Source organism: Galeopterus variegatus, unplaced genomic scaffold (genome assembly GCF_000696425.1).
Source record: "Galeopterus variegatus unplaced genomic scaffold, G_variegatus-3.0.2 Scaffold1241, whole genome shotgun sequence".
In the NCBI taxonomy this organism is placed as follows: Eukaryota; Metazoa; Chordata; class Mammalia; order Dermoptera; family Cynocephalidae; genus Galeopterus; species Galeopterus variegatus.
The window spans coordinates 183,284-200,544 of record NW_007727352.1 but is presented as its reverse complement, the minus strand read 5'-3'; the positions used below and the strand labels follow the sequence as shown (position 1 = coordinate 200,544).

The 17,261-nt window shown below is 37.5% G+C and overlaps 1 protein-coding gene across 3 annotated transcripts in view; it reads right to left on the bottom strand.

Annotated features, from left to right (window-relative positions):
- The window catches only part of TTC17 (tetratricopeptide repeat domain 17), a 131,373-nt gene that overhangs the window by 41,140 nt on the left and 72,972 nt on the right, over window positions 1–17,261 (bottom strand). For 2 of the 3 annotated variants that reach the window (XM_008575809.1, XM_008575808.1), the window contains 4 exons: window positions 8,799–9,058; window positions 8,184–8,337; window positions 2,890–3,010; window positions 664–823 (listed from right to left, as the gene is read on the bottom strand). In XM_008575809.1, the coding sequence (XP_008574031.1) occupies window positions 664–823; window positions 2,890–3,010; window positions 8,184–8,337; window positions 8,799–9,058 (695 nt within the window). Of the gene's footprint in view, window positions 1–663; window positions 824–2,889; window positions 3,011–5,057; window positions 5,621–8,183; window positions 8,338–8,798; window positions 9,059–17,261 lie in introns of those variants that run through there. The other variant, XM_008575810.1, reaches the window with a different exon arrangement.

Here is a 17,261-nt window from a genome sequence, read left to right as displayed (position 1 = left end):
TCACTTATTGGTGGGAGCTAAAAATAAATAAATTCACACACACACACACACACACACAAAACCGGGGGGGGAGGGGAGAAGACTTATCAATACAACTCCTTGAAGTTGATATGACAAGCAAACAGAAAGGACATTGTTGGGTGGGAGTGGGGAGAGGGAGGAGAGAGGGAGGTTTCGGTAATGGGCCATAATAATCAACCTCATTGTATATTGACAAAATAAAATTAAGAAGAAAAAAAAAAAAAGTATAAACTCGGTCCTAGGGCCTCAAAGAAATTAGGCTTAGCCTAAAGCCACCTAAATATTAGCCACTAAAAAAAGGCAAAAAAAATAAAGCCTCGACATTTGTGCTGCTACTACGTTCATCCAAACTGTGTGGCTAAAAAATACGAAAGGCTGAACACTGACTGAGTGGTGACAGTGGGTATCCTTGTCTTGTTCCAGTTCTTAGTTCCATTCCATTCGGTATGATGTGAGGTGTGAGTTTGTTATATATGGCCTTTATTGTGTTGAGATACTTTCCTTTTATACCTAACTTGTTGAAAGTTTCTATAGTAAAGGAATGGTGAATTTTATTGAATGCCTTTTCTATGTCTATCGAGATGATCACATGGTTTTCTTCTTTCATTCTGTTGATGTAATATAACAAAGCTGGGCACTCACCTCTGTTAACTGACTCTCACCCGTATAGTGCAGGCTGGCTCGGTTGGAAACCCCATGCAAGTGGTCCAAGGTATGCATACTTGTGGGGAGATTGCCATTGCAAAGAGGCTCCATCGCTGGCTGCTGTATTGGGGTGGCAAAGTCTATGTGTTCTGTGATGCTGAAAAAGGAGATTATCACATTAACTATGGAGAATTTGAGTGGGTGGGGAGAGAGAGAACATTAACCGTCAGCTGATCATAAGTTCAGTATGCTATCCGCTCACTGGGAAGTTTTTAAACCAGGTGAATTTTAGTCTAGGATTTCTTCTTCCAGGGTACAGACAGTGATAAATACCCACAACTGGTTCTGACCTTTTCCTTTTCCTTTATGCACAGAAGCAAACTTGTCCCCACAGAAAAAGTTACCTAAAGCTTAGATGGTAACTTTTATACAGATACAGTTATGCATTGCATCTATGTATAAGATGCAAGTACTTTCCCTTATGGACCCAAAGTGGTCATTTCCCCACTATACAGAGGCTAAATGTTATAGATTAGGAAATGTGCTTTTATGGAAAATTGGTATTGCCAAATTTTACTTCCAGCTGTTTAAAATGTTTAGCATATATTAGGCAAACCATTCATTCATTCATTCATTCATTTTTTATTCAGAGCTTATTACATGTCAGATGCCAGGGCTACAATTAACAAAACATATGTAGTCCCTGCTGTTACAGTGTTCATCGTCTTGTGAGTGACTCACTTATTACAGACATGCTGTTATAAAAAGGTACAAACATGGTATAATGACAGCATGCTGTAGGAAGGGATATACAAGAGTACTGTAAAAAGTTCATAAAAAAATGGAATTAAAAGATATTGCAAATCTTTGCATGAACTTTTTAAAGACCCCTTATATTTCCTCTGCACTGATGGAGGAGGGAGGTGGTTAGTGAAGAATTCCTTGAAGAAATAAGATTTGAGACCAGAAGGATATGTATGAATTAACCAGGTCAGAAGCAGCAGTGAGAACACTACTGTAGGCAAAGGAGACACTATGTGTGAAGGTCCCGATGGGAGGAGGGCAGAGTTAAAGATGAAGAGACAGACAGAGAGCAGTTCATGAAGGGCTTTGTGGGCCACTTTAAACAGCAAGAAGAAGTTATTCGAGTGCTTTAAGAATGATTTGACTTATATTTGAAGAATTCTGAGTACACTAGAGAGAATGCATTGAATAGAGACAGAAGTACACAAAACAGGAGGACCAGATAGGAGGCAACTGAGTGGACCTATGTGGAGATGGTGGTGCTCTGGCTTAAGGAGGCAGCAATAGAGATGGAGAAAAGTAGACAGTTTTGAAACACATTCAAGGAACAAAAGTGATAAGAACTGGAAGTAGACTGGGTTTGAGGAGTAAGAAAAGAGGATTGTTAAGATGACTCCCTGGTTTCTGGCCTAAACACTGTTGGAGCTATTTACTAAAAAGAGAAAATTGAAAAACAAACAAAATGAATGGTTTTTTGGGTGAAGAGTGGGCAAAAAAGGGTGTAAGTGTTGTTTTCCTGAGCTTGGGGTGCCTGACGGATCTACACAGAGAGGTCAGGCAGATAACTGGATAAATGAACTGAAGACTTTGAAGAAAGGTCTGGTCTGGAGATTCAAATTTAGGAGTTGTCAATACATCAGTGGTGACTAAAGTTCTGGGAGTAGGTCAGTCTGACTAGGAGTGATTATAAAAGAAGGCTTATGGTAATACTGGGGAACTCCAACACTCAAAGGCAGAAAAGGGGCCAGCAAAGGGAAATGAGTATGCAGAGAGGAAAAGGCAGTTATTAGAGAAGCAGCTTTGCTTTGCTCAGCTTGGGTCTTGGTAGGTCTTTGGAAATTTGGTTTGCTCTTGTTCCCTGACAAGTGCATGCATGATGTCCCTGAGAGACCGGGGGTTTTGTGCTTCTGTAAAGAGGGATCCAGTCTTCAATTCAAACTAAGTTATACATGACTTCTGGAAAGCTTACAAAGTGTGAGAGAAAGCACTGGGAAAGGGGGCACACTCCCTGCTTCACTACAGTGGGTTTAGTCCATCTGTGGGCTGGTCAGCAATGGTCATCCTTTGAGCCACCAGATCTAGAATGAATGACTCTTTTAATAGCTGCTGACAAAGTGAGCATCCCTGAAGTCAGCTGGGACCCAGTGGGTTCACAGATACACAAATGCCATGAAGGAGAGAGAGGTTTAGGATACTCACTCAATGTTTTTTGAAGACACTGCAAGCCAGGTACTCACGATGGCAGTCAGTTCTACCCAGCGGAGTTTGAGGCACTCATCTGGGCTGGGCCATCCCAGACTCTGGTAGTCATGTTTTCTTCCTGGAAGGAAAGTATGTTGTGAATTGACACAATTGCAAAGGAACAGAACCCGAAGTGCCTATGCCTTGGTGATCACTTCACTCAGACTGGTGTATTTGGTGGTGCCAGTCATTCTTCTAGTCATTAGAATTTCCACCATCTACAGATCTAATTTATAAAATCTTGTCATTCACATCAATGGGAATAAAGATCTTCTGTGAGGCCTGCCCCCTGGCTCACTCCAGAGAGTGCGGTGCTGGTAGCACCGAGGCCACGGGTTTGAATCCTATATAGGGATGGCCGGTGTGCTCACTGGCTGAGCATGGCGCAGACAACACTGTGCCAAGGGTTGCGATCCCCTTATCAGTCAGAAAAAAAAAATAAAAATAAAAATAAATAAGTAAATAAATAAAGATCTGCTGTGAGTAAAGCCCTATTCTCTAAGGTAGATGGTGAAGTAAAAATAAATGAGTGCTTCACTGGGTTGAAGACTGATTAACACGAAACAAGGGTTAAGATATTCGTCAATGTCAACATTCTTACTGAACTTAAATTTTACCCCCCACCCTACATTTTGATTTTATAATAACAACTCTTACTTAGTCAGTAGAAACATTTATCTCTAAAGCAAGTTTTCTCAACCTGGCACTACTGACATTTAGGGCTGGATAATTCTGTTTGGGGAACTGTCCTGCACACTGGAGAATGTTTAACAGCATCCTTGGCCTCTACCCACCAGATGTCAGTAGCACTCTCCCCCAGAAGTAACAACCATAAACATCTCCAGGTATTGCCAAATGTCCCTTGGGGTGGGGGGTAAGGGGCAAAGTCACCCCTAGTAGAGAACCACTGCTATAAAGAAAAGCAGCAGGGTAGGAAATAATGATGATAATGAAAGGTTAACATTCATTTCAAGAGCACTTACTGAGTGTTCAGGTCCTGTACTACGTGTTTTATAACCTCATGAGGTAGGTTTCAATCCTCATTTCTCAGATGAGAAAACAGAGGCTTGGGAAGATTAAGCCACTTGTCCAAGATCACCTGGCTAGCAGGTGGTGGAGCTGGAATTCCTTTTTGTCTTTTTTCGTGACCGGCCACGGATCGCAACCCTCAGTGTCGCGCCCGTACCGGACCGGGACCGGCTACAGGATCGCAACCCTCGGTGTTGCTCCCGCACCTCGCTCAGCCAGTGAGCGGCCGGTCTGTATGTGGGATCCGAACCCTTGGCGGGAGCACCGCCGTGCTTCCCAAGCGGCGCACTGTAGCAGTGCGCCACTGGGCCGGCCCAAGAGCTGGAATTCAGATCCAGGTTTATTTGACTCTAATGTGCACATTCCCAATCACCATGCTTTTAAAAGATATATATAGTTGCCCTCTGTATCTGTGGGCTCCACATCTGAGCATTCAACCAACCACGGATCAAAAATATTAAGGGAAAAAAAAACTGCATCTGTACTGAACATATACAGACTTTTTTCCTTGTCATTATTCTCTGAATACAGTATAACAACTATTTACATAGAAGTTACATTGTATAAGGTGTAATAAGCAATTTAGAGATGATTTAAAGTATATGAGAGGATGGGCGTAGGTTATATGTAAATATCACATCATTTTAGATCAGGGACTTGAGCATTCATGGATTTTGGTATCTGCAGGAAGTCCTGGAACCAATCCTTCATAGATACCGAGGGACAGATTTTAAAACTCTGCTTATTGATATCCTTGACAGGTTCCCTTTGGGTCCAGGCCCTTTATTTAGACCAAGTCCCCAAGTAAAGAGCAGAACTAAGTCTTGTCTGGGAATAGGTCTTCTGAAGAAATTACAATGCAAAGTTCTACAGGAGGTAGAACTTTAGTTCTGTATAGCACTTTTTATTCTGTAGGAATTTACCAATAGAAAACTGTTAGAGGTACAAGCAGGGTTTAGATTTAGATTTTAATAAAATAGAAGAGAACAGTTTGGAAAGGCTTCAAATTAACTCTGTTTACTGTTTAAATTAATAACCTCAATAAATAAACCATAAGTTTCATAATAAAGCTTGCTTGTTTTTTATATAAGAAATTTATTTGAAAAATATTTATTAAGCACCTAGTATAAGGGGCTGGGAACTGTGTAAGACACTAAGGATACAGAATAATAAGAGGGCCTGCTCTTGAGCTCACAGTCTAGTGAGGAAGATAAACAAACATAAATCATTATAACACAACAGAATAAGTGCTAGAGTCAAGGTATAGAACAATTACAGAACAACTAATTCTGCCTGAAGGTACCAAGGAAGAGATGGCACTTGAATTTGAAGTTTAAGGATCATTGATATTTTGGGACTGCAGAGGTGGCCAAAGGGCATTCCAGGCAGAAGGAACAGCATGTGCAAAGGCACAGAGGTAAAATAAGAGTATGGTTGGTTCAGAGAATGGTGCTGAAGGGTAGATAGAGGCCGGGTTGTAAAGGGTCTTGTACACCGCTCTAGGAAGTTTAGACTTTATCCTGATGGCAATGGAAAGCCTTCAAGCCCACATCTCTCCATCGTGTTCACAAGGATATCATAAGAGGCTCTGTTAAATGCCTTGCTGAAATCCAGTTATATTATGTCTATGGCACTTCCCTGGTCTTCCAGTCTAGTAGCCCTAACCAAAAAAGGAAATGAAATTAGTCAAGCATTACTATTAGTTCTTAATAAATCTACAATGGCTCTTAATGATCTCCATTTTTTGCTCATGGGCTCATAAACTATCTGTTTAATAATTTGCTTTAGAACTCTGTCAGGACTTTTCATGAAGCTTATCAGTTGGTAGTGGATAAAACCCCCATAATTATTTGAAATTGGGATACTGAACCTTTATGGTATTTTTTCATCTCTTCCACACTTTAGAACTTTTCACTTTAATGACACTAAGTGGTTCTATGATCTCACTTGCAAATATATTCAATGCCCTGCTTGGCCCACCAACTTAAATCCATTTAAAACTGCTTAAGTGTTCTCATATCATCTCAACCATACTGAGCTTTAATTTTCACTTTTATAAGAAACTTTTAGTTTTTCTTGTTTAGAAAAGTAATATAATCTTATTCTACCATATTTAGAAAATGGAAAAGACATATTGAAGAAAATAAAAATCACTTATAGCTCTATTAGCACCCAAGGATGACCACTTACAACATTTTGGAATATTTCCTTTTGGACTTGTTTTATGAGCTTATTTATTATACAATATTTTATCAAATATAAGACGCTACCAACTGTAAGCTGCATATTATTTTACATGATTTAAGAAAGAAGAAAATTGCCAATTTTTCAATTGTAAGATACTATCAATTGTAAGATACATCTCAATTTCAGAGATATCGAAATGTTAAAAAAAAACCAGTCGATGAAATCCAGCATATTTACTATTTTACAAAAATAGAAGTAATCTCTATATATGCTATAAACTGTTTTTGTTCACTTACTGCATTATAAATATCTTGGCTGCATAGTACACAGCATAGACATGCTATAATTTATTTAGGTTGTTTACAAATTTTTACTATGATAAGCAACCCCATGGTCAATATCTTCGTACTTACATCTTTGGCACTGTAAGATGATTTACTTAGGGTATTAGATGATTCACTTATTATTAGAAGTAGAATTACTGATATATTTTTAAATTTTCTGATACATTTAGTCAAATTACTCCCAAATTCGTTTTATTAATGTTCACTGTGTATTACACATTTAAATACAATTCGGTAAGTAAAAATGGTATCTCACTGCTCATGTCTGTACTCTTTTGATTGCTAGTGAGGCTGAACATTTTCTCATATGTTTAGTGGCTATCTGTGTATGTGTGTGTATGTGGGAGTGCATGTGTGTTTATTTGGTGAACTGCCTATATACTCTGCAGATATTTTATTGAAATACTATATTTTTCATATTCATATATTTTTTTCATAATATTTTTCATATTGATTTGTAGGTGCTCTTTAAATGATATTAATATCCTTTATTTATCATATATTCTGTAAATGTATATAAATATTCTACAAAAACCACTTAGTTTTAGTCCTTTGTCTTTTTCTTTTATGGTGCTTTCTGATGCCAGGATTATTATTCTTCTTTCTCTCTGCCTTAGAAAGTCCTTCTCCACCTTAAGAACATGTAAATATTCATCTAAATTTCTTCCTTTATGATTATTATATATAATGTCTTAACTCATTGGAATTTTCATTTCCACAATGTTCCATAGTTTGGACATCTTTTTCATTGATACAGAACACAGACCTAGTAGAGGAAGTGTTGTTCCCTTCTGTAACCTGTTAAACCATGCTAGCATCCTTAAACAGTAGAGCTTTTGACTTCAGTCATGACAAAATGTCCTCCATTTTTCACAAGTCACAGTTCATTCTGGAATTTAGCCAAGCTGACCTCATTCTTTATATTTTATTATGTGCCTTCTGCTTTCAGCTTTGGTAAGTACACCAAATTAAATAAGGCATATTCTAACAGTTACCCTAAATTTTCAGTCTAAGATGGTAAAAATATCCCTTTAAAAAGGGAGACACTTTTAAAAAGAATTCTATCACTACTATTTAATTGCTGGAAAAGAAAATCAACTAGATGCTTGGCAATGGCTCATCTCTGGGCTCCAGAACAACTCTGAACCCTTGAAAGTACATGCCAAACTTTGATGCCTAGTGTTTTTTTCCGGGGAACAGTTCCAAAGGATTCATCCAATACACAAAATACATTACTAGATAGTTAATATTTATTGAGCCCTATGTGCCCAGTGCAGTTAAAGCAGTTTATATGTATAAAGTCATACAATCCTCACAACCACCCTATAAAGTAGATGTGATTATTATCCCCATTTTATAGATAAGGAAAATAAGGCACAGGGAGGTATATGGCAGAAATAGTGTTTGAATCCAGGGAGTCTGTCTCAAACCCACATTTTTACATATTATACTGGACTGTCCAATTAAGAATCAATGGGATATTTAAAGTTAAGGTGGTAAGAGTAAAAGCCAAATAGTCAAAAGATCAAGTAAATGTTAAAATAACCTTTTTATACCAATGATTGATTTCTTGTTCACTTCGTCCTTTTATCTTCTCACCTCAACTATTTCAAGTCACAAACACATCCTTGGTGAGAAACGAGACAGTGAAATCTTCAAGAAGAAATTGGCATATCAAATACTCAAATTTACCTTGTGGCCCAGGAGATGCCACCTTTGGGCCAGTGATCTCCAGGTTTGCTTGGTAACGATGCCCATTTTCTGGTTTATTTGGCTCTACCTTTTTCCCAGGAGTTTTCTTATGATCTCCTTTGGGTTTCTTTACACGTTTGACCTGAAATGTGATCTGGGAAACAGAAATATGTTAGAGAGAAATAAGACCAATTACTAAACCTATCGATGCCCATGGCTTTAAGAATAACCCAGTCCTGTGTGAGGGTTAAGTTCTCTCCTTCAGTTTAATTCTTAAAGGTCTAAATGAAAAATGTTTTGTGAAATGAACAAAATAGCCTAGCCCGGAAGAGCATATAGAAGAAACTGAAAAGATATCTGAACTGGGCAGGTCCACGTCTGCAAGCTTTAAGTGTAGCTTCACACCCATCCCATTTCCTCCTGCCTCCCAGAAGAGCTGGCAGTGCACAAGTAACGCAAAATGCTTCCTGCAGTACAATTCCAATATGCAGGCTGTCCTGGAGTGTGGAATATAGTAGTACCATATATCTAATAGAAACGTCACACTTTGCAAACTAGGAGCCCTCCAAAGACCTGGGCTACAATTTCGTGAGGACTGAGCTGGCAAACTCTTACCCATTCTGTTGCTTCATCATCTTCACTTCTGCAGTCTCCATAGCAAGAGCTTCTGGCAACTCCATCCTGGGGACCTTTCTTCAGCACCCGTATCCCCTGCAAGTCTAGACGCCGCCCTTTCATCTCTAGTGCTTCCCCAAAGCCTTCCAGAGGCCATGCCTGTTGAAATTCATCCACCAAAGCCAGTATCTCTTCTGACATCTTTGTTTCATCTGAATTCTCCATCTCATCAGAACCATTGCTTTCCTCAACCACTGTACCTGAAATTCAAGGGCCAGCATGTGATTAAAAGTTACAGAGTACTCACTCAAGTACTCCAGTGACTCCAACTCTGATTTTAGAAAAAAGTTTTGGCTTTGCCTAGAGGCACTTCTATAGCCTACCTTCATAAAAATACCATTTGACACCTTAAAAATTCATAATAAAATATCATCTCTGTCATCTAGCCTGGCTAAGGACAATGGCAGCAACTAGGTGGCAGGAAGTCACAGATTATGTTACTAGCGAGCATGAGGACAAGCTATGTTATATGTTATTTTTTTGAAAGATCCATTTGTTTTACATATAAGGCATAGATGGCAAAAATGAAGTTTATTATATGTTATTTAATATGTGGGATTCTTTGAGCTTTATTCAAATATCACGAAATGTCACAGATGCTTGTCCAGACCGTATAGCCTACTTAATTGCCTTAACTGAACAATTATTTGTTTAATGGTAAACTACCTTAATTCCACATGAAGGCTCACTAATGGCTGATATAAGGAATATTACGATGTGTTACTATGTTGTAGTGTATATTGTTAAGTATATGTATATGTTAGTATATGTTGCATGTTGCTCAAGTCTCTTATATAAAGACCTATGGATATCTCTCAGCACAATGGCCTAGCAAAAAATTCTCTTTTGAGAACTCTGTTTCCTTAGTTACCTAATGAAGGCTATAAACCCTCCAAGTTCCTCTCTATGCTTTGATAACAAGGAAGCTCAGAGCAAAATCAGCCTGAGTTTCTTAATTCTTTCCTTTTTGCAATTCTTTACTTTTAACTTTTGCTATTTATTTTCAATTAATGACTGTATTTTTCATTGTGTTTTCCATGAAAGTCATTTCTAGTCCTTTTTGGAAGTAGACAGGATACAAAAACAAATAACAAAATGTCTGCTTCTGTGACACGTAACCACTGAACAACCTGAGAGATCTGAGTTGATAACTCACAAAATGTCAGTCTATTATTCCATTGCAATAATCTTCAATTGGTAATTCTGGCTTGTTCAGGAATTCAATAAGTCCAACTCAGGACTCTCATATGCATGTTGGCCAGATCTACAGCCACAGTGAACAACCCGTCTTAGAAATGCGTAGTATTAGTCTCTGAGGAGGCAGAGTGAGAAAGGTGGTTGACTACCACAGCTAAAAACAGCTTAAAACCTTGAGCCATACTTGTAGAAGGTCAGCAGTGTCACCCTCAGCTCTGGTGGCATCCCCACCTCCCATCCCACTTTCTATTACAGACAATGAGAAGGGTTGTTGTCAGGGTGGGAGTACCACCAGAAGTCTCTAAGAGTTACTCTTTCCTGAGAAAGCTATAGAGCTCTTGCATTTGTTAACAAGTAACTACAAAATGTACTGCTGTCTCTTCAAGTACGTTCCTTTTCAGCTTTCTAAACCAATCTGCTGCTTTCTATTGCTTTATTATTATTTTATTATTATTTATTATTTATTTTTTAATTTTATTTTGTCGATATACAATGTGGTTGATTATTTTTTAATTGAGTTCTGAAACAAACATATAGGTTTGCCAAAGCTTTTTCTTTAGGATATTCAGAAAAAAGTGGTTGGTTACTTGCCTAAATTATGTGGCCCAGTAGTATAAATGTAGGGTTGACAAAGGAATTTTAACTTTTGTTTCTATCATGTTTGCTACTATATTCCTAATGGCAAACACTGCACCTGGCACACAGCAAACAGACAGTTGTAGAATCAATTAATGGGAACTCAGGAATAATTTGGTTTGTGAGGTTCCTGAGGATCTGCTTGCTCCTGCCTTTGCCCTGCCCTACTGGCAATGCAAGACTTTTTAACCCTAAGGTTTACCTTGTCATGTGTTAATGTATTGTCAACCCAGCTGAATAGTAGGCAACATAAAGTAAGGCCTCTTGTCTTTAGCATAGAATCTGGCACACTAAGTGATTTAAAAAGTTCTCAGTAGATAACCCAGGAAAGCGGCTGGACAGGGTTGCTACAGGGACCCCAAACAGCAACTTAAATAGAAGAATTTCCTGGCATCTGATGCGTAGCAAGAGTTTTCTCTAAGAATTCCTCATCTTCTCTTAGGTTCTTCTCTTCCCTTCTCCTATGGCTACCATGGGATTCCTTGTACTCAATCCTGAGACAGAAAATGATTTTTGATAGATATGCCCCAGCAAAAATAATAACTTTAAAAAAAAGTGGCTTTTGGCCAAAGGGAGACTGAAGGTAACTACTTCCTCAGTGTTACAGTTAGAGCTGCATATGGATGCTGTGTTTGTAAGCCTTACTCCTTTGAGTAAGTACTACTATTTGGAAAGCATGCATGCGTTTAGCTGTAAAGAGTTCTACAAACTCTTTTGTTACCAAAAGTTATTGCTTCCCTGTGTCCCTTCCATATGGTAATATATATCATTATTTAAAAAAAAGAGAGAAAGGGGCTTTCATTAATGGAAACTGATATTTAAATGAAGAGACTACAGAACATGCTTTAGGCTTCTGCTGCTGGCAGCCATGAGGCTTTTCCAAAGGCTGCTTTAGGAACTGTTCCAGCAATTTAGGAATTGATAAAGAACAATACTAAATACATACATATTTTTATATTTTCTCCTCAAAAGTGAAGAATGGGTAGATTAAATATGCTATGAGTTAGAAAAAAATAAACCAGCCTTTTTTTACATAGAGCCTATTATATGACTATCTCTGAGCTATAAGCTGTATAGGTGGGACCAACAACAAAAAAGTTTCCGACCCTGAGAATTAATTATAATCACTTTATAATCAAGTTGGAGACACAAAACTAAATGCATTAAACTATGAGAGAACAATTAAAATTTCTTTTCTAGAGAGAAAAATATTTAAGTGTAATTACAAAATGCTTCTTAGAGAAAGACAGATTACCTGAGGCAGGATTTAGAAAGACAGAAGAGAGTGCAAGGGAGGGCACTCCCTAGAGTGACAACATTTTTTAAAAAGCATGTATGCAGAGATTGATATACCCACATACATACATATGTACATACATAAATAAGGCATATGTCATGGCACTACTAATTTCACATTAATTAGAACAAAAAATGTGTATAGGGGATATTAGCAAAGAAGACACTTGGGAAAGGGGGGCGACATTAAGAGTGAGAAAGTCAGGAAGAGAATTCATTGTAAAAGGAGCCTCTTGTTTGTTGAGCAGAAGGATAACAAGATGAGAGCCTTAACTACGAAGGTCAAAGTCTTAGAGTAGTAAATCAGTTGGTATATTGGAGGGGAAATGCTGGGTAAAAAAAGAGGAGGACAGAGGACAAAGATCAATTAGAAAGGTTTTTGCAATCTGTATATGAGTTATATAAGGTGGGCTATCTTAGGGTACAGGTAAAGTGAATTTAAAAAAGGGAAGGGGAAGAAGTATGTCAGAAAATTTTAATGGAGAATCTCAAGATTTTAAAGTCTAATGTGAAGTAGCAGGCTTTGTACTATGTACTAGGTTTAAAATCTGTGCATATGAAAGCAATGATAATTATGAAGACAATGGAGTTAGGAGAGGGCAATAGGATAGAGATGGAATTTTAGAGACTTGTTCATTAATTCATTTAAATGTTTGTTGCTATGTGTCTATATGCTGAGGTCTCGGAATATAACAACCCATGGTACTTAACAGTCTAGACTAGAATGGATGGAAGAAGAAATCTCCAGACACTGGCCTGTACAGAACACTGTCCTATATAACTGTCCTATACAATTGGAAATACAAAATTTTGATTTGGTGATAGGTCTGAATTATAGAGGGATCTCAGAAGGTTTTAAATTATGCTTAAAGCAAGAATAAGTAAATCTAAGGCTTGCTGCTTATGGGACAGATGGTATGATACAAACTGAAAACAGAGACTGAGACCCACATTTCTATTTTTTCTTTATCTTCTTTACCATGTACCATTTTCACATTGATAAAAGGAGAATAAACATTGTGAAGTTGAAGAGAATGTCAGCACCTACAGTAAGGTTTATGTGAGTTTGCATATTTCACTTAGATGAAACTATCCCAGGGTACTGGAAAAAGTTTCAGTTGAGTTTGAGCCATGTTTGGTAATCTGTCAAGAATCACAGGAACTAGGAGAAGTGCTGAGAGACAGAGATAAGCATATGTAGTCCTGATTAAAATTTTTAAAAAGCTTAGTACAAACTTGCAATGTTCAGAACATACCCAGAGACTCATCATATTTTAGTCTCGGTACCTCAGTTTAAAAGATTTCCAAAGCAGAGGCACATTCACAGAAAAGAGACTTAGTGAAAGTACTCAAAATCGTGCTAAATGAAGAAAGACTGAAGAAACTGAGGGTGATCTAATTGTAGAAGAGTAACTGATACGCTGCACAAAAAAATCAGGCTTGACAAATATTTTGCTAGAAAGATTTTTTAAAATTCCAGGGAGATTATTTCAAAGATAGTAAAGGGATAGAAGCCATAACCCAAGAGGAGTTGTTCAAGGAAATGAGGACACTTAGCTGAAAGGAAGGAGAGAGATGGTGGGTGGGATGGGCAGGAATAGTAACCATCTTCAGACACCTAGGGGAATATGATATTAATGAGAAATAAGACTGACTCTGTTCGCCTCATAAAGCCAAACTAGAAATGAGAGGTTATATTTCAGTTCAATATTAGGAAAGATGTTTGAATCAGATGAAAATGAAGTGAGTTACCCAGGAAGAGACTGAGGTCATAATGCCTGGAGCAGAACCCGAAGCCAGTCAGTGACTAGCTGGGGACTATTGAGAGGGAGTGGAACATCAGAAGGTGACTGAAAGAAGGTGACTGTATTTGATAAGAGACAGTATTAATGATCTTGAAAGAGAGGTTTCAAGAAGAGTTTTAGGGAAAGAGGATGGAAAAATGAGTGCTAGATTCAAAACAAAACAGACTGACAATAAACAGAGGTAAAGATCACACATTCAAAGAGATAGCCAGCAAAAGAAAGTCTTTCCTTCAAAGTGTGACTCAAAACATCTCCTCCAGAAAGTCTGGCATGATTTATATCAACAAGTTTCAGGACTAGATTATGGTTTCTGAAGGCAAGAAGCATACATTCTACTTTTAATAATGATACTGTAGAGGGAAAATCCCTTTGTCTCACAAAATAGAAAGATTGTTCTAAGCAATTCGATAAACTCAGTTCCGAATTAAGACTACCACCACAGGGTCTTGGGCAATTCTGTCTTAAGTTCCAGTGCTCTCTTTAAAAGGCAGTGATCTGAAGTCAGATTGTAAAGCTACAGATTTGCTGAAGATTTAATAGGCAAACAATGGCATAAAATTTCAAGCCAGTAATCACAAAGCAAAAAGGGCTTAGATTAAATTGCTCAGACTAAGATAAGTAGGTAGGGAAATGATTCACTTCTGAGCAGAAAACAATTATGAGTTTTCATTCACAACTTTTAGCTGGGTCTATATAGCAGGAGAAAACAGAGAACTCTGAGAAGATAACCTAGAAAAGCAAACAAGGAATTTTTCCTGGGTCAACTGTTATATAAGTATCTTAGGGCTCCCTTTAACTGAGCAGATGTTTATTGAGCATATACTATGTGTATGTGCTTGTGAGGACTCTGGTTCACAAGAAGCCTCTAAATCCTAAAGTAGTGGTCATGCGTATGTTTGTAAAAGTGAATATTTACTGAATTCCAACTGTGTAGCTGGCAGTAAAATAAAAACTTCCTTATTTCATTTAAATACTAAAAACCACTCTATGAGGCATTTTTGGTTGTTTGTTTATTTTTAAATAAATGAGGTAAGGAAGGCTCAGGAAGATTAAGAAATTTGCCAAAGATTTAACAACTAGTAGTTGGTGGAGCCAGGCCATGATAACAATATCTCTGACTACAAAACCTATGTTCTTCCTTCCACAGCTAAGGTTTGCTGGGGAGAAATAATGGACTACATGATGAGGGATTAAAGCACTGATTCTCAAATGTTCATCAATGACACAATTTTCACCCATCTTTAGCAAAATGAGAAATAAAAAAAGAACATGTACATAAAGTTATAATTCTCTCTCTCTTTCTCTCACACAGATAAACATTTGTTGGTGTAATGTTGCCAACTACTTTTGACAAAGACTAACCTTTATTCTGAGATCACCTTTGTACTTTATGACATGAAAATATTCTTTGTCTTATAAAATAATAGCAATAGCAGATGCCAGTTTTCTTTAGAAATGACATTAACAATTAAAAAATTAAGTTCCAACCCATGAAACCTTTATTTCTGAGAATTACAGGTAAAAGGACACAGCATATGGAATCAGGAGGTCTAAGGATGAATTTTAGTTATGCCACCTACTGAAGATCTTAAGCAAAGTACCTTTTATTTATTTATTTTTTTAAAAGATGACTAGTAAGGGGATCTTAACCCTTGGCTCGGTGTTGTCAGGACCATGCTCAGCTAGTGAGCGAACCAGCCATCCCTATATAGGGATCCGAACCAATGGCCTTGGTGTTATCAGCACCACACTCTCCAGAGTGAGCGACGGGCCAACCCTGCAAAGTACCTAACTTCTGAGTATCAATTTTCTCACGTATAAGATGGGCTTAGTAATAATATCTATTTCACAAAGTTAATACATAATTCATAATACTCTGTAAATTATAAAGTACCTTAAAAACATAATGATTATCATAACAGTTAATGTTTACTAACTGGAGAGGACTTAATTACTTGTATTTTTAAAAAATTTTCTCCAAAAATATAATTTTCTTTCTTTCTCTCCTTTTTTGGCAGTTGGCCAGTATGGGGATCTGAACCCTTGACCTTCGTGTTATCAGCACCATGCTCTACCGAGTGAGCTAACTGGCTGGTCCAAAAATATAATTTTCAAAAATTCGTTAATGTCTATGCTTGGCTTTTATATAACACACAATTTGTATTTTAAAAAATGGGAGTTTTTCTGACCCAGATAACCACACTACAGGAAGGCTACTTGTATGAACATACTAACTTATATCTAACTGTGGTCCTTTGGACTTGTCAGTATCTAGGGAATAAAAAAAAGGTACTCCCAGAATTTAGATACATGGTAAAGAAAAGTTAGTACCTCAGAGTAACATCATTCTGTGGATTGGATTGCAATCTAAGAGACAATTTGCATGATGTTGAAAGGACCTGGAAAATACCTGGTCTCAGTCAGGCAACCATACTTTATTCCCACTATGGGTATAGAATGGAACTACATGGAGAACATGGAACTAAAGAAACTTAAACTCTATGTTATAATCTGTCTCAAGCAATAATGTGTTCATAAAAAGAAGAGATGAAGAGCAAGATTTTATTCTGAATTGAACTGTCCTAGGAAAGAAATAATTCTAATTCTAATTTGGTAGTCATAAATATCTTAGTCATTAGGAGTTATATTATAGAGATTCTTTCTACAAATGGAATTAAAAAACCCTTAACATCACTCAGTTTCATTTCTCTTGATTCTGAGTTCACCGAGCAACCTCATGATGTTCATTTAGTTGTGTAGGTACCTTGATGCCAAAAAGAGTCATGAGGCTGCCGGCCTCTCTCTGGTGGCTCAGTTGGGGCAACCATACTTTATTCCCAGTATGGGAATAGAATGGAGCTACATGGACTAGTCCTCATTGTAAAGGAACAAAATGGCCATCTAGTTTAAGAATCGATCTCTTTTGAGTTGGTAAATGGGAATTAGTTTCCTTAAAATCCAAGAACTGATGGAACTAATTTTCTAAGCTTACAAAGATGAAGGTCACAACTTCTCCTTCGAGTCCTAGCTTGCTTCTCTTAGACATCATATTTTATATACAAAACCTTTAGAAGGAAAAACGAAATTTTGTAATTGCTAAATATGCTATACAACCTACATACGAATGCAAATGTCACGTTTCATTAACAAATATTTCATGTACACAAAGAATATAAAGTAATACAGGTATATAAAAAGTTCATAGTCTGAGGGGAGACAAGACATGCAAACAATGAACAGTAAACAGGAACAAGACAGAAGATGGGGCACCAAATGCTTGGAGACCTTTGTGAATGCTTCAGAGGTGATGTTTGAGCTGGGTCTTGGAGATGCATAGGAATTGTCTATAGAATACAAAAAGTATGTACGAATCATTCCCAGCCTGTGTAAAAGACACGGAGGCTCAAAACAGGATGGCATGACAGGGAATGGTGAAAGTTTTATATTCATGGAGATGGAATTAGGGACA